The 25,531-nt window shown below is 42.5% G+C and overlaps 1 protein-coding gene across 1 annotated transcript in view; it reads left to right on the plus strand.

The window, feature by feature from the left end:
• Positions 1–5,635: 5,635 nt before the first annotated feature.
• Positions 5,636–25,531, plus strand: part of Rassf3 (Ras association domain family member 3) — a 64,706-nt gene continuing 44,810 nt past the window's right edge. Inside the window, exon 1 of the mRNA XM_090327987.1 lies at positions 5,636–5,939. Within this exon, the coding sequence (XP_090184113.1) occupies positions 5,829–5,939 (111 nt within the window). The 5' untranslated portion in view covers positions 5,636–5,828. The remainder of the gene's footprint in view (positions 5,940–25,531) is intronic.

The following is a 25,531-nucleotide window of genomic DNA, read 5'->3' on the forward strand; positions in this document are numbered from 1 at the left end:
GTTGGTTAATTGGAGATAGAGTCTTGTGGAATATTTTGTCTATCTGGCTTTAAAACATCATCTTCAAATCTCAGCCTCCTGAATAGCTAGATTTACAGGTGTGAGCCATGTAGAAAATACTGGATTTTTTGCTCTTATTTGAACAAACCATGAAAGCTCCTGCCCCAGGCCCTTTTCACTTCCTGTTCTCTTCCTGAAAAGCATTTCTGACACAGATGTACAGGGATGGCTCCTTCACCCTATTTGCTCCAATGTAATCTTTCTGGTGAAACTTTCAATAACTGCTTTATATCTAATACTGTATCAACTCTTCATGATTTATTTTTAATTATTTTTTTCTGTCTCCTACCAACTCCATATATATATATATGTAATGTGTATATGTGTATATATACATATATATGATTTTTTTCACTCTGATACTGGAACTTGAACTCAGGGCCTGGGCACTGTCCCTTAGCTCTGCTACTTGAGTCACACCTCCATTTCTGGCTTTTTTGCTGATTGATTGTGGAGATGGATCTCTCAGATTTGTCTTCCAGGAATGGCTCTGAACCAGGATCTTCAGATTTCAGTCTCCCAAGGAGCTAGGATTGTAGGCATCAGTCACTGGCACCTGGCTAACACTTGTTAAAATAGAACCCCCATTGTGACAAAATATTTTTATCGAGGCACCGGTGGCTCATGCTTCTAATGCTACTCAGGATTGCCAACACAGTTTGAAGTCAACATAGGCAGGAAAGTCTCAGACTCTTATCTCCAATTAATCACAGAAAAAGCCAGAAGTGGACACTGTGGCTCAATGGCAGAGTGTTAGCCTTGAGCAAATATGAGTTCAAGGACAGTACCCAAACCCAGAGTTCAAGCCCCAGACTGGAAAAAAAAAAGTTTTGTCCACCGATATATTCTTTGTGCTGAGACCAGTATCTGTTGGATAGCATATTAATATTGCATGCCCGTATAAATGTAACAAATATTTGTTAACTGTATGAATGCTTTCATGCATGAGTGATTTCTTTCTTCCTTCCATTCTTTCTTCCTTTCTTTCATGATTTCTTACTATGCCACCCAGGCTAGGCTTTGAACCCATTATCATCTTAGGATTACAGGTATTCACTACTGTACCCAGCTTCAGATTTTTCCCTTTCCAGCTTCAGATTTTTCCCTTTATGGACAACTTGGCCTATCCTCTGCTTATTTATCTATTAAAGATTCTCAATGTTCTGATTGATTTGAGAACTCTTATATTTTATGTATTACATCCCTGTGTCATTCATGTTGGAAATTTGCTTCCTAGTCCTTTCTTTGCCTTTCAATAGGTGTGTATTTGTTAAAACTATTTACATTTTTGCATAGTAAAACCCAGAATTTTTTTTTTTGGTGTTTAGTGGTTAATTGGAGATAAGAGTCTCTGGTTCTTTAGTGCCTGGGCTGGCCTTGAACTGAGATCCTCAGAAAGCCTGCTGAGTAGCTAAGATTACAGGCATGAGCCACCATGTCCAGCTTGTAAAATTTTTTTCTTTCCTTTTATTGTGGTGTTAGGACTCAGGGCCTAGAACATGCTGGAGTACTAAACTGTACTCCCTGCCTCTGCCTCATGTTTTTTATATTTGTTTCTATTATTTATCACCTTAGATACTGGATATGATCTAAACTTGGTCATAGATAATCACATTGAAGAAATTATTTTTCTCTCAATTGTTTGTTTGCTGAGCAGGACAGGTTAAGACTTTTATCTGGGGATGTAGTTTAGTAGTAGAATGCTGTGTAGTGATTTTGATTCCTGGCACTGTGATTAAAAGAGAGAGAGAGAGAGAGAGAGAGAGAGAGAAGAGAGAGAGAGAGAGAGAGAGAGAGAGAGAGAGAGGGGGGGAGGGAGGGAGGGAGGGAGGGAGGGAGGGAGGGAGGGAGGGAGAGAGAGAGAGAGAGAGAGAGAGAGAGAGAGAGAGAGAGAGAGAGAGAGAGAGAGAGAGAGAGTTTGTGTACTGAGGACTTATGTTTGAAGCTAGCCTTGACAGGAAAGTCCATGAGAATTTTATCTCCAATTAATCAGCAAAAAGCCAAAGTGAAGTTATGACTCAAGTGATAGAGTACCAGTCAAAGGATAAGGGATAGATCCCAGGCCCTGAGTTTGAGCACTAGTACTGGCACACATATACAGAAAAATGTAATAAACCCTCAGCTTTTCCTTAGCCTAAGGAAAGAAACTGCTGGAGAAAGTAATTCAAATGATAAAAAGTATTTGTGTTTGTAATTTTTACAGACATTTTACTAAATTTTGGATATGTTCTTTATGTAACATAGAAATAAAAGATTACTAACTAAATCAATAAGCTCTTGTCAACAATTTTTGGTGACAGTGCTCATTTATAAATTCAATTCTGAGTTCAACAATAGGTCCTTTCAAAACTGAACTAAATGCTTAGTTGCTTAAGACAGTGGTTTGAATTTCTACAAATGCTAATTTCACAAGCCAAATTTTAAGCCCATGCTTTTATAAATGCTGTAAGAGAAATATAGACATCTGTTTATTATGCTGCTTTTAGAAAGTGGAATGTCAATCTTTCTATCCTTCATAATTTTTATAGTGGTGCCTCTATGTCATTATTTTTTAAATTTAACTTTACGTGTGTGTGTGTGTGTGTGTGTGTGTGTGTGTGTGTGTGCATGTATGTAGAAGCTAGGGATCAAACCTAGGGTGCTCTACCATTGAATCACAGCCCTGTCCCCTCCTAGTTAGGCCCTTTTATAATGACTGATTCTGATAATGTGCTGACAAATAAAAGAATTCAGTCCTTAGAACTCAAAAATAACATGAAGCCGGGCACAGTGGCTCACTCCTGTATTCCTAGCTACTCAGGAGGCTGGGATCTGAGGATCACGGTTCAAAGTCAGCTGGAGCACTAAAGAACCAGAGACTCTTATCTCCAATTAACCACTAGAAAATGGGAAGTGGGGCTGTGGCTCAAGGGGTAGGCCAGTAGCCTCGAGCTGAAGATCTCAGGGACAGTGCCCAGGCCCAGAGTTTAAGCCCCATGACGGACAAAAAAATATAATAATAATATGAAAAAATTATACTAAGGATGTGGTAGATGATACAAACTTTGAATATATTTTTTCCATTTCATACTTTTCCTCTAAGAATTTAGAGTTTAATAATTTATTTTGATTGAACTTATTTCCTTCTTTCTGGCTATTATAAAGAAGTTCTTTAGATTTTTTTTAGCCTACACATTGCTCTTAGACATATTGAAGAAGGATCGTATTAATGACATCTGATAGCATTTGAATGAAGAAATAACAGAAGTAGGAAATTTTTTTTTTCCTTGTTAATTGATCTATTCCCTTACAAGCTACCCACAGGGATCAGATTGGCCTGAGTGGAACAAGAGACAGAATTCCTCCTTTCTAATCATTCAGTAGCTCTTTATTACTGCAGCACATACAAAATAGGTGGCAACTGCAAGGCCTCACCGCAGTTGTGAATCCTGAGGACCTGTTTTGCAAGCTGATGTATGAGTAAGCCTCGAGGAAGGCAAAGGGTTGCCCCTGGAGCCACTTCTTGTGTGCATGTATTTGCTTTTTTTTTGAGACAGGGTTTTGCTCTATATATAATCCAGGCTGGCCTCCAATTTAGGATCCTTTTATCTTAGCTTCCATATAGGTGCTGTGATTACAGGTGTGCATCACCATCTTGCCTTACATCTCTGGTGCAATTCTTCCTCCCACTAGTTCACAAACGAGTATGACTGTCAACCCAGCAATGAACTCAGAAGATTTAAGTGAAGACCTTTGGAGTAGCCCAGTATAGTCCTAGCCCTGTCTTGTATTGCTGCTCTATGTGTAAATCTAGCACAAAATAGTACTGAATACTTTGTGGAGTTGTTTGAGGAAAACTACTTTAGGAGAGAAAACTCTCTCTCTCTCTCTCTCTCTCTCTCTCTCTCTCTCTCTCTCTCTCTCTCTCTCTCTCTCTCTCTCTCTCTCTCTCTCTTAAGCCTCCTCCACTTCCCTCCTCCCCCAGTGAAACCTGGGTACTAGCATACCACAGTAGAGCTGAAGCTTCTAGTCTGCTTTCAGTCAATACCCGTGAAAGGAATTTCTGGGATTTAAATCAACCCAGTCACATCAAGATGCAAAAAGTGGCTTGCAGGAAAAAAAATAAATTCACATTTTTTATTGAAGAATTTATTAACATTGATTTGTACATCATATTTCAAATGACATGTTTAACAAACAAGTATTCAAGAAGGGAATCTCTATATACAATCACTGGCACTTAGATTTTAGAAGAGAATTAAAATTAAGCTGAGGGTTTATATGTCATAGATACATATTAATCTATGTAATAAAACATTATGTCTATAGAGTCATAAACTTTTATGTCTATGTAGTTATGTTTCTATTTCAAATTCCATGTCCATAGCATTGGGTATGCAAATATTGAGTCATCGCTTTTGTACTGTTTGGATCTAATAGCCACATATTAAGTAAATTCACATTTTATAAGAAGATGGGGACAGGAGTGTGGCGTAGTAGTAGAGTGCTTACCTAGCGTGCATGAAGACCTGGGTTCAATTCTCTGTACCTTATATGCAGAAAAGGCTGGAAGTGGTGCTGTGGCTTAAAGTGGTAGAGCTCTAGCTTTGAGAAAGCCCAAGGACAGTGCTCAGGCCCTGAGTTTGGGCCCCAGGACTGGAGAAAGAAAGAAAGAAAAAAAGAAAGAAGGAAAGAAAGAAAGAAAGGAAGGAAGGAAGGAAGGAAAGAAAGAGAAAAAAGACTGAGTGGAAGGATTTTAGAAAAATGGGAACTTTTTTTTTGGGGGGGGGGAGAAAGCAGAATTCTTTGATTCTTTACTCCCTACCATTTAACCCACCCCTGAAGTGATCTTGAGCAGCTGACAGCAGAAGGGAACATTTATAAAGCATATTTAATTAATAATACTCTATTGTCCTGAGACTTTGAAACTAGTCCCTTCTCCAGTGTACCAAATGGCTTCTAAAATCATAACCACCTTGGCCAGCATCTTTCGGGACCTCAAATCAACGACCAGAAAGGTTGTATCGTTTGAATAAGAACCTCAATCCAGTTGTTATTCCTCCCACCCACCCCCATCTCTACTAACTTTTTAACCACTAAGAAGAGCGAGCTGCTGGGGTTCAGGTCATACGCGGGTGCCAGGGCTGCGTCCCTCAAGACCCCAGGAGGAGAGGAGGTGGGAAGTAGGGGAAGTTCTCCACTCTGTCCCAGCCCTCCTCTAAAGTTCAGCTAGACAGATAAGGAGAGTGGGGGTAGGAGAGGGAGGGTGGGCCAGTCGCCTAGGAATCTGCAATTTCCAGGCGTCTGGGAGGACACAGCTCCGGCACGAACCGCCACCCGTCGACCGAACTTTCCGGGTTCTGTAGAATGGCTGGGCAAAGAGGGGGCGCTCCTGGCTCCTACAAACCCTCACCTGCGGCCACAGGGGAGGAGCCGGAACCCAGCGGAGAGGGGCGGGGCCTCTGCAGCCGGACGGGGAGTGACCGCAGAGGGGGCGTGGTCACATGATGCGGGGTGTGGCCTATTCACTCCGGCGGGGGCGTGGCCTCTGGAGCCGGACGGGGGTGTGGCCGCCGGCGTACCGAGGGCCGCGCTGCTCCGGGAGCCGGGCGGGGAAAGTTCAGGAGGAGCCCGACTACGGGTTGAGCGGCGGGCGCAGCTGCTGCAGGACGGCCCGCGGGCGGCTCGGGGCCGCTCGCCGGGAACCTCGCGGGGTGGGCGTGCGCCGCACCCCGTGCCTGTCCGGCTGCGCCCCGGGAAGGCCGCCGGCGCGCGACGGCACCAGCAGCATGAGCAGCGGTTACAGCAGCCTGGAGGAGGACGCCGAGGACTTCTTCTTCACCGCCAGGACCTCCTTCTTCAGGAGGGCGCCCCAGGGCAAGCCCCGCGCTGGCCAGCAAGTGAGTGGGCGGCGCGCTCGCGCTCCCGGGGTCCCGGTCCCTGGCTCCACGTGTCCGCGCGCGGCGCGCCGGAGATGTTCGCGGGGACCGGGGGACCGAGGTGGCAGGGAAGGGGCTGCTTCTGCACTTGTGGAAGGGGGGTCGCCGGGACGAGCCTGGAGCCTGTGCCTGTGAACGCGGGGCGCCCGGATTGAGGGAAGGCGGAGGGCGGCGGAGGAAGCGCCGGGAGGCGGAGGGCCCGCTGCCGCCGCCTTCCGCGCCAGATGGCCTCGGCGGCTCCGCCCAGGGGGCTCGAGCGGCGGGGAGCAGTTCCGAGAACCCGTCCGGCGTCCCGGGGCCACCGTCCTCGCGGGGGTCAGCGGCTGGGTCCCCGCGCCCTCGCTCCTTTCGAGGCCGTGCCGTGGAGGGGTGGTGGTGGTGCGTGGAAGAGTCGGGGTGACCTGACACCCCTCCTTCCCTTCACCCGCCTCAGGGCACGCCGGCGGGGGAGGGGACCCGACGCCGGGTCACAGCTCACTAAAAAAAATAAAAGTCAAAACAAAACCAACTGTAGGTTGCGAGTGAAGCTGGTGCGTTTCCTGCGGAGCCGGGCGAGGGAGATGGCTAGCCGGCCGGGGCTGGGCTGCAGGTCGCTTTCTTCCTTTTTTGGAGGAAGCATGCCGTGGGAAGCCAGACTTGGGAGGAGATGGGAAGGGAACTTGTGCCAGTTTCGAGATCCTGAGTAGGTTTGTTTGTTGGTTTTTTTTGGACTTGAGAAGCCTTCCAAACGGGGCACTTCGGGCCGGACCTCTGAGGTCGAGGCTGGAACCCGCGGCCTCGCAGCCCGGGAGGCGCAGCCGGCCTCGCGCACTGCACGGTCGAGAGAGCCTCAAACTTGTTGCTCTTCAGACCCAGCAGGCGCTCCCCAGACGCTTCTGTGGGACAGTCCTGGAGGGTAGGAGCTAGGGAAAACCAGGAGGGAATCTGTGTCCAGGGTGTCCTTGCCAAGCCTTTTAAGCTTAATGAACCACTTTCGAAGATGTGGGAGCTCTGATCAGTGCCAGGCGACCTAACCGTTGCTAAAGAGGGAGGGAGGGCTGTGGGTGTCCAGCAGGAGAGAAATCGAGTTTCTTTCCTCACAACAAGGGTTTACCTGGGAGGGAAGTTCTGGGGCGGTGGCTGGCCCGTGTTTAATGTTTCTCAGACTTCAAGATTGTACTCCAGTGATCTCTCAGGACTGTACACTAATGGAGTGAATTAAAAGTCAGAGGTGCCACTACACCCTGTTCCTCGTGCGTGGCCTTTACACCTTACTTTTTTTTTTTTTTTTTTTTTGTCTTGTCTTTCTAGGCCTTCCCTCTCCGGGTCCATTTTGCATTTTTCTCATCATGCTTAGCTTTCTCTTCCTATTTGACACAGGGAAACTAGCCTGTTGTGCTAGTTTGAAATTTGTTTCAGAATTGGCCTGTAATTTCCAGAGAATGACCAACATTTGGATTTTTCTGGGTGTGAGATTCTCTTTCACAAGGGCCAGAATATCAGATAGGAATTTTATGAGAGTACTCTGGAGCTTTAAATGGTCAAGACAATCTTCCTAGACTTAGATGCAAATAGTGGTCTTGTGTTAATTTAGGTAAAAGTCACACATACTATATATACTCCCACACACCCGCACTCACATACACACACACACACACACACACACATGTCCTTATATATGCACACACAATAGATATTTATATGACTTTTGAAGTTTGTGCTGCCAGTTAGTAGAGTTAGCAATAGTTTGTGACATGAAACCCAAACATGTACATTCTGCCTGTACATTTCCCCTTCCAACAATTACATATTGCAGGTGTTGAGGTAACTCGCTGGGAATATCTGCCAGGTAGAAAAAGGGTTCTAAACCCTAAATGTTGGTGAGCATTTTGGTTTATTTAAAGAAGTGAGTGAAACTTTTAAGTTCCTGATAAGATTTGTGAATAAGGAAGTAAAACTCATAAGGCAAAGTGTTCTAAAAAACATTGTTTTAAGGTAAGATCAGATAAGCCTTCATTTTATTGGGCTTGTAAGACTAAAACACTTCTGATATATAGGGTAATAGAGATTCACCTTTCCTCTAGAACGGCTGAAGGATTGGAGTTGTCATAGGACCTATCACTGATAATAGTAATTTTTTTTTTAATGCTGTACTACCTGGTGGAAAAGCTAGGAAAATGTGGTTTCTAGAACCCTTGAAAATATCCAGAGAAAGCAAGACATTTATGGTGATTGAAGGATAGAGAAGAAGGACATTCCTGGGTGTGAGAAATTTTTATTTTTACCTGGAAAGAAGACATTCCCTATCTTCTTTTTATTCCTAAAGGTAATAATAATAAAAAAACGAAAAGAAGAAAATGGTATGATTTTCTTATTTTTGTACTCTGTTCTCTTAAAAAAAAAAAAAGGCAGGGTGGGTGGGTGGGGAAGGATTAAAACCTGTGTGTAGGACCGAAGGAAATCGTCTCTCAGACTTTTTGAAGCAGTTTGTCACATATTTTTGGTCTGTTCTCAGGGCCTGAACAGTGCCTGACAGACAGTTGTTGCTCAGTGAATACTGTGTTGAATGAATGAATGTTTTCCCAGCAGGGTAACTATGAGATCTTTATCATTTTCAAATAGACCCTGTCTCAGATTCTATCTCTTTCTCACCTTCAGAACTCAATGAGAAAGGAGGTTTTAGTCTTGAGGGCCCACATTTTGATACCAGAACAGCTGGAACTGGGGTTATCTGACTTTGATTTTACTTCCCTTTTTGTTACTTCTTGGCATTTAAAATGATAATTTTAAAATTCTACTTATCCTTGCAGGTATCAATATCTTAATGTAGAAGTTTTTTTTTAATGTCAGCTCTCACTTGCACATATTGTTATTACGACGCTCATAATTCATATGTCTGGATTCACTGTTTCGAAGGATCCACCTAATCATGGCTTTAAGCAGAACCCCAAACACCGGTAGTTCTGGAATTTTCCCTTTGCCTTTTCTGTTTTCCCAACAAAGTAAAATGACCTCTAATACAGGACATATTTCTATTTTCAAAATAGCCTAAAACTGTTAGCATAATTTGCGAGCAGGTCTTATCTCTCAGTTAATGCAATCTCCTCTTTTCCTAAGCCTTTGGTAGTTAATAGTAATAAGAAAACTGCTTTTGACTTACTAGTAGTCACGACTAATCAAGACACTTAAAATTATGTTCTGAACCACCCACACTTAAAAAAGTTAAAAACACTAAAGAAGGCTGGGAGTTTTGCCTAGTGGTTAAAGTGCTTGCCTAGCATGCATGAAGACCTGGGTTCGATTCCTCGGTACCACATACATAGAAAAAAGCCAGAAGTGGTGCTGAGGCTCAAGTGGTAGAGCTCTAGCCTTGAGAAAGTCCAAGGACAGTGCTCAGGCCCTGAGCTCAAGCCAAGGACTGGCAAAAAAAAACCAAACCAAAACAAAAAAAAAAACACTAAAGAAGTGTTTAATAAGGCAGGCTTGTGACACTCCACATAACAACCCTTGTTTGTCATTTGGGATTTCTTTTTATTATTATTGCATGGTTTTGTGGCTTTTTATTTGGTTGTTTTATTGCCAGAATTCACACTAATGAGTTGCAGTCTCTTATTAGTGTTCCTACTGGAGGTTTTGGAATAGATCACTGGGGTGAATGAAGAATACCAGTTTACAACATTTGAGGTATCTTAACCATACCAATCTTAATCACTTTTTGGTATACATGTAAATCCTTCCACAGTCCCTTTGACTTGGTGCATGGTGGTGATTTGCACAACCTGCCTACATGACTGATCTATTCTGTTTTTACAGTCTTAATCCATTGGAATTTGGTGTTTGTGTGATAAGGAGACTCGAAGGCATATTCTCTTAAACAGAATTTCAAAGGACAATCACTCTTCATTCTTCCAGCCTCCTGTATGAACAACATGCTCTATTCTGTTTCTTCTTTTGGCTAACTTGCAAGATTTGGAATTATTTGGAAAGCAGTGACATAAAACATTTACAGAAAGAAAGGCTAAAAATATCCAATAATTCAGTTATTCTTTTTAGACTTCCTTTGGCAGTCAGTGCCTGTCATACTGTGAACATTCCTTTTCTGCTTCCTGATAGAGTCTGATCACCAGCTCTGGAGTCTTTGCTTTCCCCCACCTCTCTAGCATAAGTAACTCCCTTTAGATATAAAGGCAAGCCCTATGGATGCTTGCTTTTTGACTCCTGATTTATTGGCTTCAGGCCATCAGCTAGTGATAGTGTCCCTCTGCTTAAGGGATATTGAATCAGTAGTGCATATCTAGAACCCTACTCATGATAACCTTCTCAGTACCCTTCATGATTTACCTTCCTGGAATCATCTTGGAACTTCAGCCTGAAGTTTTTTGTCCATCAGCTTCAGTGTTCCTTGAGCCACACACCTAAAATAGACACATCCTTTTCTTCCTAAAGCCTTCTCTTCTTTGTTTTTTGTTTTTGTTTTTTTGCCAGTCTTGGGACTTGAACTTCAAGCCTAGGTACACTCCCTGAGCCTCTTTGTACATACAAAAGTACATAACTCCTCCTACACAGTTTCCAACTAGATCATAAGCCTTCACAGTGACCTACAAGTGATAAAAACCTAAAATTGAATGCTACGAGTGATGCTCCTACTAGCTAGACATATGTCCCTTTATTTGCCCCCATATTTTAAGAAAGATCATTTATTCATTTCATTTGTTCATTCAGTGAATGATTTATTGAGGTTCTACTATATTCTAAACACAGTTCTAGGCTCTGAGGGTAGAGTGATAAAAAGCATGAAGTCTTTACTGATGTCGGTCCTAGGGCTTGAACTCAGAGCCTGGATTCTGTCCCTGAGCTCTTTTGCCCAAGACTATTAACTCTGCCACTTGAGCCACAGCTCTGCTTCCAGCTTTGTGTGTGTGTGTGTGTGTTGGAGATAAGAATCTCTTATGTTTTCCTGCCCGGGAAGGCATGGAACCAATCCTTAGATCTCAGTTTTCTGAGTAGCAAGGATTGAAGGCGTGGACCATCAACACCGGCTCACCACCGAAAGTCAGGAGCTCAAGCCTCAGGACTGATACAAAAAAAAAAAGAAGAAAAAAAGCTTGCTCCTTTAGTATAACCAGGGAAGATTAGAAGCTTTTAATCATTTTTCAGCCACACACCTATAGGGTGTAGGGTGTGGTAGAGCTGCTTACAGGAGAATATGGCCAGGAAAGTTTATAAACTTTTTTAGTTTATTTTCAGTATTCTTTGTAGTCTAGTTAGTGCTAGTTTGGCTGTCAGTGGTTAGTCAGATGGCTTTTGTACTCTGCTGATTTATTTATTTTTCAGTGCTGTGGTGGAACTTGGCCTCAGCATGCACTATACACTGAGATAGACTTCCCTCTTAACTTTAATGGAGAGGATAATATATGCCCTAGAGAAAAGAATGTCAGAGCCTATAATATGTGACCAAAAGTAGAAATATATGATATGTGTTACAGTTAGCTTTGAGCTAGGTGTGACTGATTAAAAACCTATGAGCCAGGCACTGGTGGCTCACACCTGTAATCTTAGCTACTCAGGAGGATGAGATCTGTGGATCACAGTTCATAGCTAGCCCGGGCAGAAAAATCTGAGACTCTTATCTCCAACTAGCCCGGTTTTCTGATCTTAGAACATGAGCATTGAGGAAAAAGAGGACAGCACCCAGGCTCTGAGTTCAAGTGCAACAACAATCACCACCACCACCACCAACAGCGACAACAAAAAGCCTATGGTTTAATACATTAACTCTGGGCCACATATAGACAAAGAGCAGGGAAATGTGGACAGTCCACACTGAGATGTGCCTCTAAGGATAAACTGTATACCAGCTCTTGAAGACCTAACTATAAAAATTGTATATAAAAAGATAAACACAATAGTTGAAAAATACTGATATGTTGAATGATGATCTGCATTATGATGGCTTAGTTTTCTTTTTAAAATTTGAAATTCTTCAGTGGCTTGCTCTTTTGCCCAAGCCACAATGTTGAGTTGGACAATGTTGAGTGCTACAGCAAAGCTACTTTGCCTTGCAAGTAGTTTGAACTTTATGGTCTGGATAGCCATAAGATGGATGGAAGAGGTATGGGCCTGTCTGGCTTCCTAGAAAAGCTTCATGTAAAGAGAAACTTGCTCTTTACTCTTAGCAACAGTTTCTTCTTGGCCTTTCTTAGGTCATGCATTCCAACATTGGTAGGTTGTGAAACTTTTGTTGGGGGAACTTCTTTCTTTTTTTAACATGTGAGCTAATAGGATAAAAGTGTCCTAATGGTCTTATAAATGCAAGTCTGCTTTTGGTTTACAGAGAGAATAGGGCTCATTATTTCATAGTCTTAAAACAGCAAGCTTTAATATGTATTTTATGGACTATAATTGCTAACTGATGCTACAAGATTCAGCCAGCTAAGAATAATTTACTAATTATATATTGTAGTATTCAGTTCTTTTTCCAGATGCTAAACAAAGTGCGATAATTAGAGTTTTGAAGAAAAGGATAAATTTGGGAATTGGAGGCCAGAAGAATAGACTTTTTTTTTCTTTTTAAGAAGATCTTGAACTTCAGAGAGTTGCAAACATAATCAGCAAAATGTGTCCTAGAGGTTATTACAGATGTGTGTGTGTGTGTGTGTGTGTGTGTGTGTGTGTGTGTGTGTAAGATTCTGAGGTTCTCTGAATTCATCATCCAAGTATTTACAGATATTCACAATGTTCTAGGGATTCCATGATGAGCAGAAACATTGAAACATCTGTTAGACCCAGTGACTAGTCTTTTGCATGTCATCCAGTTTGGATGCTCATGAGAGTAAATCATATGGTAATGCGTCTGTCTTCTTGTGATTACCTTAGTGTAGTTAACATAGTAACCTCAAGGTTTATTCATATTCTAACACATGGCAGGATTTCCTTCCTTGTTAAGGCTGAGTAATGTTGACTGCTGGTACCCATCATTCTTTGTGTCCATCCACTGACACTTGGGTAATTTTTACTTTTTTTTTTTTTGCCAATCCTGGGCTTGAGCTCAGGGCCTGAGCACTGTCCTTGGACTTTCTCAAGGCTAGAACTCTACCACTTGAGCCTCAGCAACACTTCTGGCTTTTTTCTATCTATGTGGTACTGAGGAATTGAACCCTGGTCTTCGTGCATGCTAGGCAATCACTCTACCACTAGGCCAAACTCCCAGCCCCTACTTCCAGCTTTTTTAAAGCTTAGTTAGGCATAAGAATCTCATGGACTTTTTTTTTTCTCTCTCTCTCTTTTTTTTTCTCTCATGGACTTTTGTGGATGATCTAGCTTTGAACTTCAATCCTCAGATCTCAGCCTCCTGAGTAGCTAGGATTACAGGCATGAGTCACCAGCTCCCGGCATGATCTCTTTTCTATTGGACTGGGGATTTTTCCTCTGGGTCTTATGCTTACCAAGCTTTTTGGTTGTAGTTTACTTTTCAGATGGGATCTTATTATGCCTTTGTCTGAAGCCAAGATCTTAGCCCCAAGTAGGACTCATTACATAGCTTGGATTATAGGTGAGCACCATGATTTCCAGCCTGTTGTGAATACCTTGAGCATAAAATTTTTCCATTACGGATTTTATTTTTTTAAGTATAAATGTGTGAAAGTAGAATTTTACTGAATATGAGTATGAACATTTTAATGGTTTTAGTTATGCACTGCCAATATATATCTTTTTAATCTTTTGTTTTTCTTTTGTGCTCCTAGTTCCATTGGTTGTAGTCAATTAAACTAGTAAAAAAATGAAACCATACATGGTGACAGGGTGCCTGGAATGCCAGCGCACAGGAGGTTGAGACAAGAGGATCATGAGTTTGAAGCCTGTCGGGGCTATATAGATTGAGATTCTGTGTTTATATATATCTAAAATCTCTCAATCCCTCTCCCTTTCCCTCTCTCTCTCTCTCTCTCTCTCTCTCTCTCTCTCTCTCTCTCTCTCTCTTTCTCTCTCTTTCTTTCTCTCTCTCTCTCCCTCCCTCCCTCCCTCCCCTCTCTCCCTCCCTCCCCTCTCTCCCTCCCTCCCCTCTCTCCCTCCCTCCCTCCCCTCTCTCCCTCTCACTCGCTCACTGAGACACATGTTTAATCAATATTATTGATTTTCTTTCCTTTAATTAACAGCTTGTTGTTTTTCTGACTTTCAAAGTGACTCTTCCTCTGTGTGAGGGTAATACACACCTGACCTTTGACCATTTGTCCCATAGGCAGGTGGAAGTCTTGCGGGGACATTGTGTGTGGAGAAGATCCTTTTTTGTGTGTGGTCAGCTGAACTTTAGGTTATGACTTAAGTTTGTACCAGATGAACTTTACATATTTTGGTATTTTGAAATACTTCAGAATGTGTTTCAGGCTGACATTACTGAGACTCAGGCAAAATACTTATTACTTCCGTATTTACCACATTAGAAAGACATTGGCAAGAAAGCCAGACGATGGGCTGGGAGTTTGGCCTGGTGGTAGAGTACTTGCCTAGCATGCACAAAGACCCGTGGTGCTGAGGCTTAAGTGGTAGAGCTCTAGCCTTGAGAAAGTCCAAGGACAGTGCTCAGACCCTTAGCTCAAGCCCAGGGCCAGCAAAAAAAAAAAAAGAAAGAAAAAAAGCCAAATGCTAGTCTGCCAGCTACTTTGTACAAGGCAGAGGGACAGAAATTAGCTCATGGATAGGCTAGGTATTGAAAAGGAAGGACAAACTAAAAACCTCACCCAGGAAAGAATTTATGCTATTTACTTACAGGCTTATCTTCCTGTTAAAAAAATGTAAGAATCTGGCACCTCCATCTACTTGAAGGCCTATTGGTACTAGAAAAGTATTACATAATGTCTCCTTTTTATTTTTCTTTTACTTTTTGTTCCAGTATTGTGTTTGAACCCAGGTCCTTTGGTTTTTTTTATTTAAGTCTAGTGCTTTATCACTTGAGTTATACCTCTACTTCTGGCTTTTTGGTGGTTCATTGGAAAGAGTCTTATGGACTTCTGAGGATTGAGGTTCAAAGTCAATCTGGGCAGAAAAGTCTCTTCATCTGTAAACTAGAGAAGTGTGTGGCAGAATAACAAGCACGAATAAATGTTATTGGTTGTTATCTTTAAAAGTCCCCATTATAGGCAATCACTGATCTCTTTTCACTTGAAGATAGTAAGCTGAAGGGAGAAGTGACTAAGGTTGAGACAGTGCATAGTCAAGCAAACAGTGAAAGGTGGCAGGAAATGATCTCTTAAAGAACAGTGAGTCTTAGTATAGTTGATAAGGAGAATTAGGCATTCTTGGAGGTTACTATTATGAGTAATGGTACTGGGATTTGAACTCAAGAGCCATGCATCTGCTAAGCATACACTCTACCACTTGGACCATTACACCAGCCCCTTATTGCTTTGTTTTTTTTCAGATGTGTGTATGACCAGAGTGGCCAGGACCATAATCCTCCTGTTTATTCTTTCTAAGTAGTTGAATGACAGGCATGTGTCACCAAACCCAGCTATTGATTGAGGTGGAGGTCTTGCAATGGATGGCTAGCTTTGAGCTGTGATCCTTCCCATCTTAGACATCAAGCTTGGATTAGAAGTGTAAGTCACTTCCCTGTCTAGGCTTTTTTTTTTTTTTTTCTCATATGCATCCCTGTTTTCTAGTAAAGGAGATATGGTCTTCTGACCATGCCCTAGGCTGCCTGATCTCACCAACTTCTTTTTCCTTTGAAATAGGCCAGCCCAGCCTGGCTTAAAAGGAAGGCCTATGAAAAGCTGGTTCATTTTGCCCTAGAGTTTATGTGTGAATTACACATTATACACTTAAAAATAAAATCTCCTGTCTTGAATGTCTGTGACCACAGGCTGCAGCATTTTGCCCAGGGCTGCTCATTTGATTTGCTGATAAATTCCACTTCTTCCTGGGGGCTTTTCCTTTTTCCTCCTTTGGATCTTGTGCTCATTGTTTTGGGACTTAGTCACTGTCTTGTTTCTGGTTTTCATAGGATCAAATGAGATGAGGTAATCTATACAAACTGCAAAACTTCCAGGTCCCTGCAGTGGTTGGCTGCCCAGTCCTAGTCTCCCACCTACCAAGAGTCTGTCCCAGCTGCTGGCTTGCAGCTTTTCTCCACAGCTTCCTTATCAGCAACAAGCTTGCTCACAGTTCAGCGCATGCGTTAAAGAGGCCCTGTGAGTCATGTGATCTGTTTGGCCACTCTTCAGAGTCAATTTCTACTCTATGAAACTGAGATGAGTTGTAAAATATACTTGCAAGCCTCCAATAGGGCTGGAGGAGCCTAGGGTTTCTTCTTCCTTTGTGTGTTTCTTACAAGAAGAAAAGGTCATATGAAACTGGACTTGTATTAATTCTGCTATCATGAGCATTTTGAATAAGCTTCAAGTTTTAAAATTAGAGCTGTAATGTTGATAACATTTTTTTTTTCTTCAATGCTGGGGCCTGAACCCAGGGCCTGAGAGACTTACACACACACACACACACACACACACACACACACACACACACACACACACACACACTTTTTTGCAGTACTCAAGGTTCTTGTGCTTGGTAGGCAGGCACTGTACTATTTGAACCTCACCCTCAGTCTTTTTGTACCTTACTGTTTAGATAGGATTTTTTTTGTCCGTGTTTCCCCCCATCCCCACTAAGATGGGCTTGGACCATGATCTGGCTACCTAATCCTCCAGCACAGCTGGGATCACAGGTGCACTCCACCATAGCTTATTAGTTGACAGAGGACTCACTGTTTTCCCAGGCTGGCCTTGAATGTTGATCCTTGCTCTTCCTGATCTTTGCCTTCTGAGTAGCTGAGATTATAAGCATGTATCACTATGCTTGGCTCTTCATGGTAATAATCTTTAAAAAAATTAAGTTTTATAGTTTTAAAATAGTTGTATCAAGGTGTTTCAATTCAACATGTCAGTTTATGAGTACAGTGTATACTGATCAATATTACTAGTCAATTCATGTAAGAGACTTGGAACTGACTGTAGCTGGCATAGAAGTACATGTTTGGTAAGGTTTGCTTGTTGTTTCTAGTACTATTGGCATTATTAATTCAGTGGTCTGTAGGAGCTTTTACTAATGCACTAATGTGAGGTCGTTCTGGGGGATGTCTGAGTAAGTAAAATGTGGGAGATTATTTTAGATTTGGATTTGTTATTCATCAGTTCTGAAAGCTTGAATAGTTCCCTTCTTTGACTGTGTTAATCTTTAAAACAGGTATATAATAATGATTAGATGAGATGTGTTAGGAAAATAATCTTAGTTTCCAAATTGTTACACAGTTACCAGTCAATAAGATAGTGCTATAAGTCATTATAAACTGTTACATAGTTGTTTTCTCCTACTTTTAATATTGTTTTGTGAGTAGATTTTAAATTCTTAGCCTGTTGCAGTATTGGAGGTGATACGTCATAAACGTTGAACATGAGAATTTGTTTCCCCATCACTTCTGTGTCTGTTTTCAGTACACAATGGTGATCTAAGTGTAAATTCATTTGGACGTCTGTCTAGGTGTTGGTGAGTGCTCATTTTTGGAGGACACTGCCGTGTAGGAGCTTCCCAGAGTGGGCCACATCTCTAGGTCACCACTGTCCAGTCCATATGGATATGGTCTGGGCAGTGCACCATCAGGCATCTTTACTATGCAAATACCAGAGTGTTTTTCCACAGGTGAACTCAGTGTGAAACTCAGTGTGAACTCATAGTGCAATAAATGTGAAATGCCTTGGGATAGGCGTCCTGTTTTCCAGTATACTTATAGGGAGACCTGATAATTTTTTTCTTTTTGGCCGTGCTAGGTTTTAAAGCCAGGGCCTTGTTACTGCTGATTATCTCCTCTGTCACTTAGCTCCACCCATCTCCCATTGATACTGATTGACAAGCCCATTTTTATTTGGTAAGGTTTCTGTCAGAATCAAGACTAGCCGAGTGAAGAGAGTGAAACAGGTTTTTGTTACTGTTGTTTCAAGGTTGTAATAAGTAAAATCATTTCTGCATTCATATGGAGATGGGACATATCCATGAAATGGAAAGTCCATCAAGTGGGAAGTCCATTGGCTTGCGATGTGAAGACCTGAGTGTACTAGGCCTAGTCCTTTACTAGGTTGCTCCGGTAATTCCTATGTGCTAGATAGGCGTGGTCCTCCACTGGATTGCTTAGGTAACTGGGGAAAGGGTTTTAACCATTTGGGGCTTTGAATTCTTTCTCTGTGGCCAACGGTTGTTTATTTTGGGACTGAATCCCTGATCAGAGGGAAAGAAGCTTAGATAAGTCTTGAGACAGATTTCATTCCTGAATAGATTAAGATAATAGATAATTGATTTGGTAGTTGACCTTATAGTGCTTGGGTTGAGAAAGCAATTGATTGATTAGGGGCTTGATGTTTATGAAAAGAACTGTTAAAGAAAGGTGCCACCAAACCTATGCATTCTTCAGGGCCGGGTAAGACAGAGTGATCACTTTGGACTGGAGGGTAGAGTGAGGTCCTGTCTTATCTGAACTCCTTGGAAGCGGGGAGGCTTTTAGGGATGGATGGTCACTGTGGGAGTGAGGAAGTCATGCATTTCCTTTGGATGAAGAAGCTCCATTTTTCATTTGCTCCTAAAGTCTCCTTTTTTTCCATCTGCACCTCTTCCAGGTCAGTGTTCCTAGAAAACATCTTTTAGCAAGTTAAATCTGCTTATGAAATGGCTGTGTTTATGGCCCAGTGTAGCAAGTCCAAACATGAGGCCTCTCTCCTCTTCCCTTCTTGCTCACGCCCTGTGCAGTGCCTCACCCACCTTCCCATTGTCCGGCTCTGGAATGCCCGGTCCAAGGCTCATTTCTTATCACGTCTTGTGCTCACATTGCTGCAGTTGTATTTAAAGATTGCTGTCCTGAAAACTCTCGAAGACTAGAGAGCTTTGCCTTATAGACAGTATGTCCAGTGAGTCGTGAGTGTGGTGATTAACTGGATTCATTCTCTGTTTTGTTTTTGCCCTCTCTGTGTTAGCAGTGAAACCCAGAGCCTCTTGCCTGCTAGGCAACGGCTTAAGCACTGAGCTCTACCCTCATTCCCCACTTAGTTACTTCTTAAGCCCTGTTATTTTTCATCTGAGGAAAGAGAAAAAATGTTTGTAGGACTTTTCCTCCCATCTGTTTCTAACCTTCTAACTTTGTATGTACTTGTGAAAGGTAGTCAGTAAAACTCTAGAGGGATAGCTAGATCTAAAATTGTGCTACTAAACATTTGAGGGATTATTGAGCATTTGGAAGGACATAACTTCAAAGGAGTGGAGAAGATATATTGGTTTCCTTGCAACCTGAAGTATCTGAAGGTCCCTACTATTCTGTCTAGAAAGAGCATGCTTCACTATTTAATCGGACAAAACTGTGTTTTCAGCCACAAGAACATAAAGAATTGTCTAGTGCTACTTGTTCTTCTCACTAAACACATCCTTGGTACATTTTGGGGGTGTGATGTGCTCTGTGAAGAGGCAGCTTATGTCTGAAATCCTAGCTGCTCCGGAGGCTAAGATCTGAGGATCTTTGGTTTAAAGCCAGCTTGGGCAGGAAAATATGTGAGACTCATCTTCAATAAGCCACCAGCCCCCCTTCCCCAAACCCATGTGGCTGATGTACACAACTGGTCACATTTGGTGTGTGTGTTTGCAAAGTTTGCCTGTGAAATGAGTAGCATGCAAATGGCTTATGTGAACTAAAATGTTAGCCTATTACGGCAAGCAAAGTACTAACTTCTCAAATCCTAGTTAGTTATTGAATACTTGAAGTGTTTACACTCAGACATTTCATTTAGGCACTCATTCATGAACAGTTTGTATGATCAGAAGGGAAGTGATCAGCTGAGCTAAAGAAATAATAGATTTCTACATCTGTATAACTATGTCAATGAAAGAGAGACTCAAGGGAACACATCCTGGATCGACTGAGCTCTTTGTGTTGACAGGACATGCTGTGTCTAATCACATGTGTGTGTCTCAAGGAATATCTTTCAGGTAACCAGCCAGCTTGGAGGCCATTTAGTTACTAAGTTGAAATGAAGGCAGCAAAAGTGGAACTAGGGGAGGGCCAGGTAGCTGGTCCTGGTGAATTGAGAGGAATTAGTAATGAGAGGGATGGGGTGAGATGTGAGATTCAGGCTTGGGTGTCTGTTAAGATGGTGCTAGCAGTCATTCACCAGGATAGGGAAGGACAAACAGAAGAAAGATCCGATTTAGGAGAGAGCATGCATTCAGGCAGTGTGGGACACACACCAGGCAGCTAGTGCATTTGGAATGAGTAGATCTATCCAGGTTGTATATTTTGGAGCTGTCTGTTGAACTAGTATCTGGAGAGCCAGCTTGGTTTTCAGAGAGGGCTGTGGGATCGTGGGTATGGATGTCATCATCTGGAGTATGTGCTAAGATGGAGGGAGGAGAGTCTTTGGATAGAAGTATGGGTGGAAGCTTGGGGACACCAACCATTCAGGGGTAGGCAAAAAAAAGAGCTTATCCATGGCAATAGTATCTCAGGAGTGGCAGAGAGGCAGGAGGAGGGTAGGTAGGAGAGGCTGGTCCTGGAGAGGAGGTGGGGGCACCTCAGGAGCCAGGAGGAGAGACTGCGTCTGCATGAGTTGAAGGAGTGAGGCCAGTTACAGTGTGGAGGGGCAGATAGTGCCAGGATATAGGGAAAGTGAGTGTAGACTATGCCACCCTGATGTTTGACTGGCCAGGAAGGACTGGGTAGATGAGAAGTCTGTCGTCATTTCTGTTTACTTTCCTGAAGGTGTGGCCTGACTGGAGAGGTTGAGCTAGGGGAGCAAGGGTTACAGGTGTGGGAGCCGGCAGGGGAGGGACATTTGTTGCTGGCTTTCTACCTCTGCATGGGAGGTTAGCTTCCGACTCGAGTCAAGCAGTAGGGAACTGTAGAAATAGGAGGACTCATATTTCCTATGAGTTGGTAGTAGACAAGGATGGAGGAGGTGCAGATGAATAGGTGTGTGACAGGGGAGAAACCCCCAAAGGCACCTAGGAGAAGAGTATCATGCTGGGGTTGTGGAGAACCAGCTGACAGGCTGGCACCCTGGGTGTGGCAAGAAACTGGGCTGAGAAGGAGGCCTGACAAGTGCTCGAGGGCTTTGCTTGTGATCCACAGCACTTTGGGTTTTATTTTCTAAGTAAGGAGGAGCTGTTTATATGCAGAAACAATGTGGGCAGACCTATGATTTGGAAACCAAAAAGCAGCTTATGGCTGAGTCAAGAGGGCAGCAGGCAGGGATGTTGTTTGGAAGGCTCTTGCAGAAACACTGGTGATGGTAGGTGATTAGGGATAGAAATAGGGCGGGTACACCAGAAGAGATGAGGATTGTAGAAGTTGAGCTGGCACATTGGCATCTCATGGACCACACTGCAGGAAGGCTGAGGAGGAAGGAGAGTTAGGCCAGGAAGGAGGAGGGAGGGAAGGTAGGAGGTCTGTGCCATCCTGTCTTAGATACCTGGTGGAAGAGAATCAGGTTTAGTGCTTGGCCCTACAAGAAGATCTGGGTTAGCAGCAGCTGCAGTTAGAATTTGTGATCTGAATCTCAAGTCTGGGCCACAGACAAGAGATTTAAAGAATATATATATATAATTCTTACAAGTTTTAATTAAAATATTATCTACTTCTTGTCGTCGTCGTCTTCTTCTTCTTCTTCTTCTTCTTCTTCTTCTTCTTCTTCTTCTTCTTCTTCTTCAGCTGAACTTTATTTCTTGGGAGCCTTTTGTTCTTTCATTTTCCCTGCAGTACTGAGAATTGAACTTGGGGCCTTACATTTGTTTATTCTTTTTGATAAGAGACTTCAGAAGACCAGTAGGGACAAGCTGGTTGTATTGTTTTGGAAACTATGAGTATATCATTTTAATTTTTAATTTTGTTTTTGGTCCTGAGATTTGAACTCCCTTACTAGACAGGGGCACTATAACTTATGCCCTGTCCTCAGTTCTCACTGAGTTTTATTTTAGTGTGGTATTATTGTATTTTATTCTTCAGTTTGGTACTGGTGAATATGTAAAAGAACTTTAATACAGTGTCTAGAGATGGAGTAAAAAATACAACTAAAGTGATTTATCTCTATTTGAGGAGAAATAGGCTGATTACAATTTAGACTTAGCTAACTTTTGTTTTGTAGAGCCTTTCTTTCAATTCTCTGTATTTTAAATTAGAGTAAATTCTCCTTGAACTTCCAGCAATAAGGTAAGTGGTCTAGAATTAGTGTCAAGATGCAAGTGATTTTCACCTTTGCTACTTTCTCTTGGACTTTGACTATGGAAGAGAGATTGTTGTTCCTGCTGTCATGGTATCAATAAACATTTATCAAGTGCCTGCTTTTTACCCAGTGCTGTGTTTGGTTCTGAGGATTCACTAAGAACTTTTCCAGTGTCCTTGTCTCAAGAACAGGCAGCTAGTCGAGAGAGTCATGGAAGTCATAGAAACATAAACTGCCAATAACTGCTTACTCATACTTCTTAGGATTCACAGGAATGTCAACCCTAAGAAGTAGTCATAGTTCTTGGGGCCTTCCCTCTTCTCTCCCTTCTCCTTTTTGTGCTAGTCATGGGGCTTGAACTCAGGGCCTGGGAGCTGTGACTGAGCTTTTTTTTTTCTTTTTTGCTCAAAAATAGTGCTGTCATACCTTCTGATCCGAGAGGTTAAGCAGTAGCTTTCAGGGATAGAGAATTAGGAACTGGGCCATGAGGGGTGGGGGTGAGGAAGCAGCAATCTGGTAAGGGTGACTACCACATTAGCAGAAATCAGGGACTAAGGAAGGGCTTGGTGCTATGCAGGAGCTTGGGTGGGGTGGAAGGACAGGGAGGAGAAACGTTGGTTTATGGTTAAATTAGGCCTTGATGGACCAGTCTGAAGTCCAGTGGTAGAAGTGGGGGGAGGGAGTAAAAAAGGGAGGAGGAGAACTTGGAAGTAGCCAGTGTCTTTTTATATCAAGGGCTACTATGAAATTCATAAGCTGTATTCATAGCTTTGTGTGTTGCACATTTAATGTGGACATTCAGAGGAAGCCCAGGACTTTTTGAGCTTACAGCATTCCATTCTGATTACATTCATTATCCTCCAAGAAAACATGCATGTACAACGTGGGTGGAAATTATAATGGTTATGAGTGTTGCTTATAACTCCAAAGAAGTTAGGGATTTCAGTGTGGTTTATTATAGTTTAGCAAATAGTCTATAATTACTAGGCTTTGGAAATTTGTTACAAAGTCTGATAAATGATGGCGTTTTAGAGGCTGGTTGTGTATGGTTGTACATTTATTTTCCTCTCAGATGGGAAAGAAAATATAAAGGACCTGCATGCATTCCCCAACTTAAAAGAAGTCATACATACGCTTATCAAGTGTACTGGGATTTCAAAACCATTTATTTGATTACTGAGCACAGTCTGTGCACAGAGCTCTGTGCTGTACACAGTTAGATTGTCACAAGAGTCTTACTTCCAGGTGAGTGCTGTGGCTCATGCCTGAAATTCTAGCTACTCAGAAGGCTGAGATCTGAGGATTTTGGTTCGAGTCAGCCCGGACACTAAAGTCCATGAGACTCTTATCTCCAATTAACCACTAGAAAATCAGAAGTGGCGTTGTGGCTCAAAGGGTGGGTAGGGCAGTATCCTTGAGCTGAAGAGCTCAGGGATAGCGTCCAGGCCCAGAGTTCAAGCCCCATGACCAACCAACCAACCAACCAACCAAACAAACAAAAAAACCCACCACCAACAAAAAACCAGAGTTCTATTTCTCTTCCTGAAGGAAATCTTCATTTTGTATGTGGGGACTAACACAGACTACTGCATCCTGTGAACAGAGATTACAAGGACATTTTAGGAGAGCCATAGCTCAGGTGCATGGCTGTTTTTGAGTAGTGGGTGGGGGGTAGGCTGGATAAACTAGAAGGCCCTCCCCCCCACAAGGTTTTTCCAAAGGTGGCAGAACCTTGCATTTGGAAGGATGAAAAGCTCTTGTACTGTGCAGTATCTTTTATTTAACTATAGAAATTGAGGGATCTAAATAAGTTTTAGATTCCTCAAAAGATTCAAGAGTTTTATGAAAGACTTAGATTCATACCTGTGATGGGATACTTTCAGAAATGGGGACAGAATGATAGTTTCTTTTCTAGAAATACCACATAGCACAGCTGTGAGACTGTGGGCCTGGCCGCTGTCCCTGAGCTCTTCAGCTCAAGGCTACTGCCCTATCTGTGAGCCATAGCCCCACTTCCCATTTTCTAGTGATGAATTGAGGATAAGAGTCTCAGGTTCTTTAGTGCCCAGGCTGGTTTTGAACTGTGATCCTCTGATCTCAGCCTCCTGAGTAGCTAGGATTATAGGCTTGAACCACCTCACCCTGCCTTCTAGTTTGTTTTTTAATCATTGCCATCCATTGTATGCTATACTTCTATTGCAAGTATCTGTGTTAAGTGTTCATTATTATTAGTATTATTTTGTATGTTTGGAAAATTTAGGGAAGTGGTGTCCTATTGCATGTTTCCACCTGTAGGTCGATTCTATTGTTTAGTCTGGGTATAGATTGTTCCTTGTTGTTCTAATTCATTCTTTTACATAGCTAAACATAACACGGTATATTTTGTTTTCCTGTTGACTAACAATTATTCTTTCCTCCCATTGCTCTCTTATAGATAACATTGTAATAAACATCTTCCCATGTCTTCTCTTGTGTGTGTGTGTGTGTGTGTGAGAGAGAGAGAGAGTTAGACAGACAGACCCAGAGAGTTTACAATCTGTGTGGTGGAATTGCTTAGTCATAGAGAAGGGAATTATCTTCACATTCATAGGCTTCTGTCTTCTCCAGCTTTGAGACTGAGATGAAGAAATTAGTTTTACAGCTGGCTGTGATGATGCACACCTGCAATTCTAGCATGTTAGAAGCAGGAGGAAGGATCTTGAGTTTGAAATCAGCCTGGGCTATAGAGTAAGACTCTGTCTCAACAAACACTTTTGTGTTTAATATCAGATCTTCTTATATCAGGCCTTGAATATTTATATGAGGCTCCATTTAATTTAACGACCACATGTTGTCATTGCCTTGCCTTTGACATCCTCTTCCTTCCTTCTTCCTTCTTCCCTCTTCTTTTTTTTTTGTGCTGCTCCTGGGGCTTGAACTCAGGTACTAGGCACTGTCCCTGAGCATTTTTGCTCTATCTAGGCTAGCATTCTACCACTTGAGCCACAGCTCCACTTCTGGCTTTTTGCTAATTAGAGATAAAAGTTTCACAGACTCTCTTGTCCAGGCTGCTTTAAAACTTTGATCCCCAAATCTTAGCTCCTCAGTAGTTAGTTAGGATTATGCTCCCAGCCACTTGTCTTCCTGTAGGATCACAGTGAAAGTAAATTCCTAAACTTTTAGCATCTTAGTGCCCATGTGAAACTTTTTAATGAAGACCCAGAAACACAACAAATTAAAGAAAGCTTGGACAAACGGGACTGCATTGAACTGCAGGGCTTCTGTATGGCTAAGGACATACATAGCTAGCAAGCTAAATAGAAAGCCCACAGAGTGGGAGAAGATCTT

The sequence above is a fragment of the Megascapheus bottae genome, chromosome 2 (genome assembly GCF_031878675.1).
Source record: "Megascapheus bottae isolate mThoBot1 chromosome 2, mThoBot2.hap1, whole genome shotgun sequence".
Taxonomy (NCBI): Eukaryota; Metazoa; Chordata; class Mammalia; order Rodentia; family Geomyidae; genus Megascapheus; species Megascapheus bottae.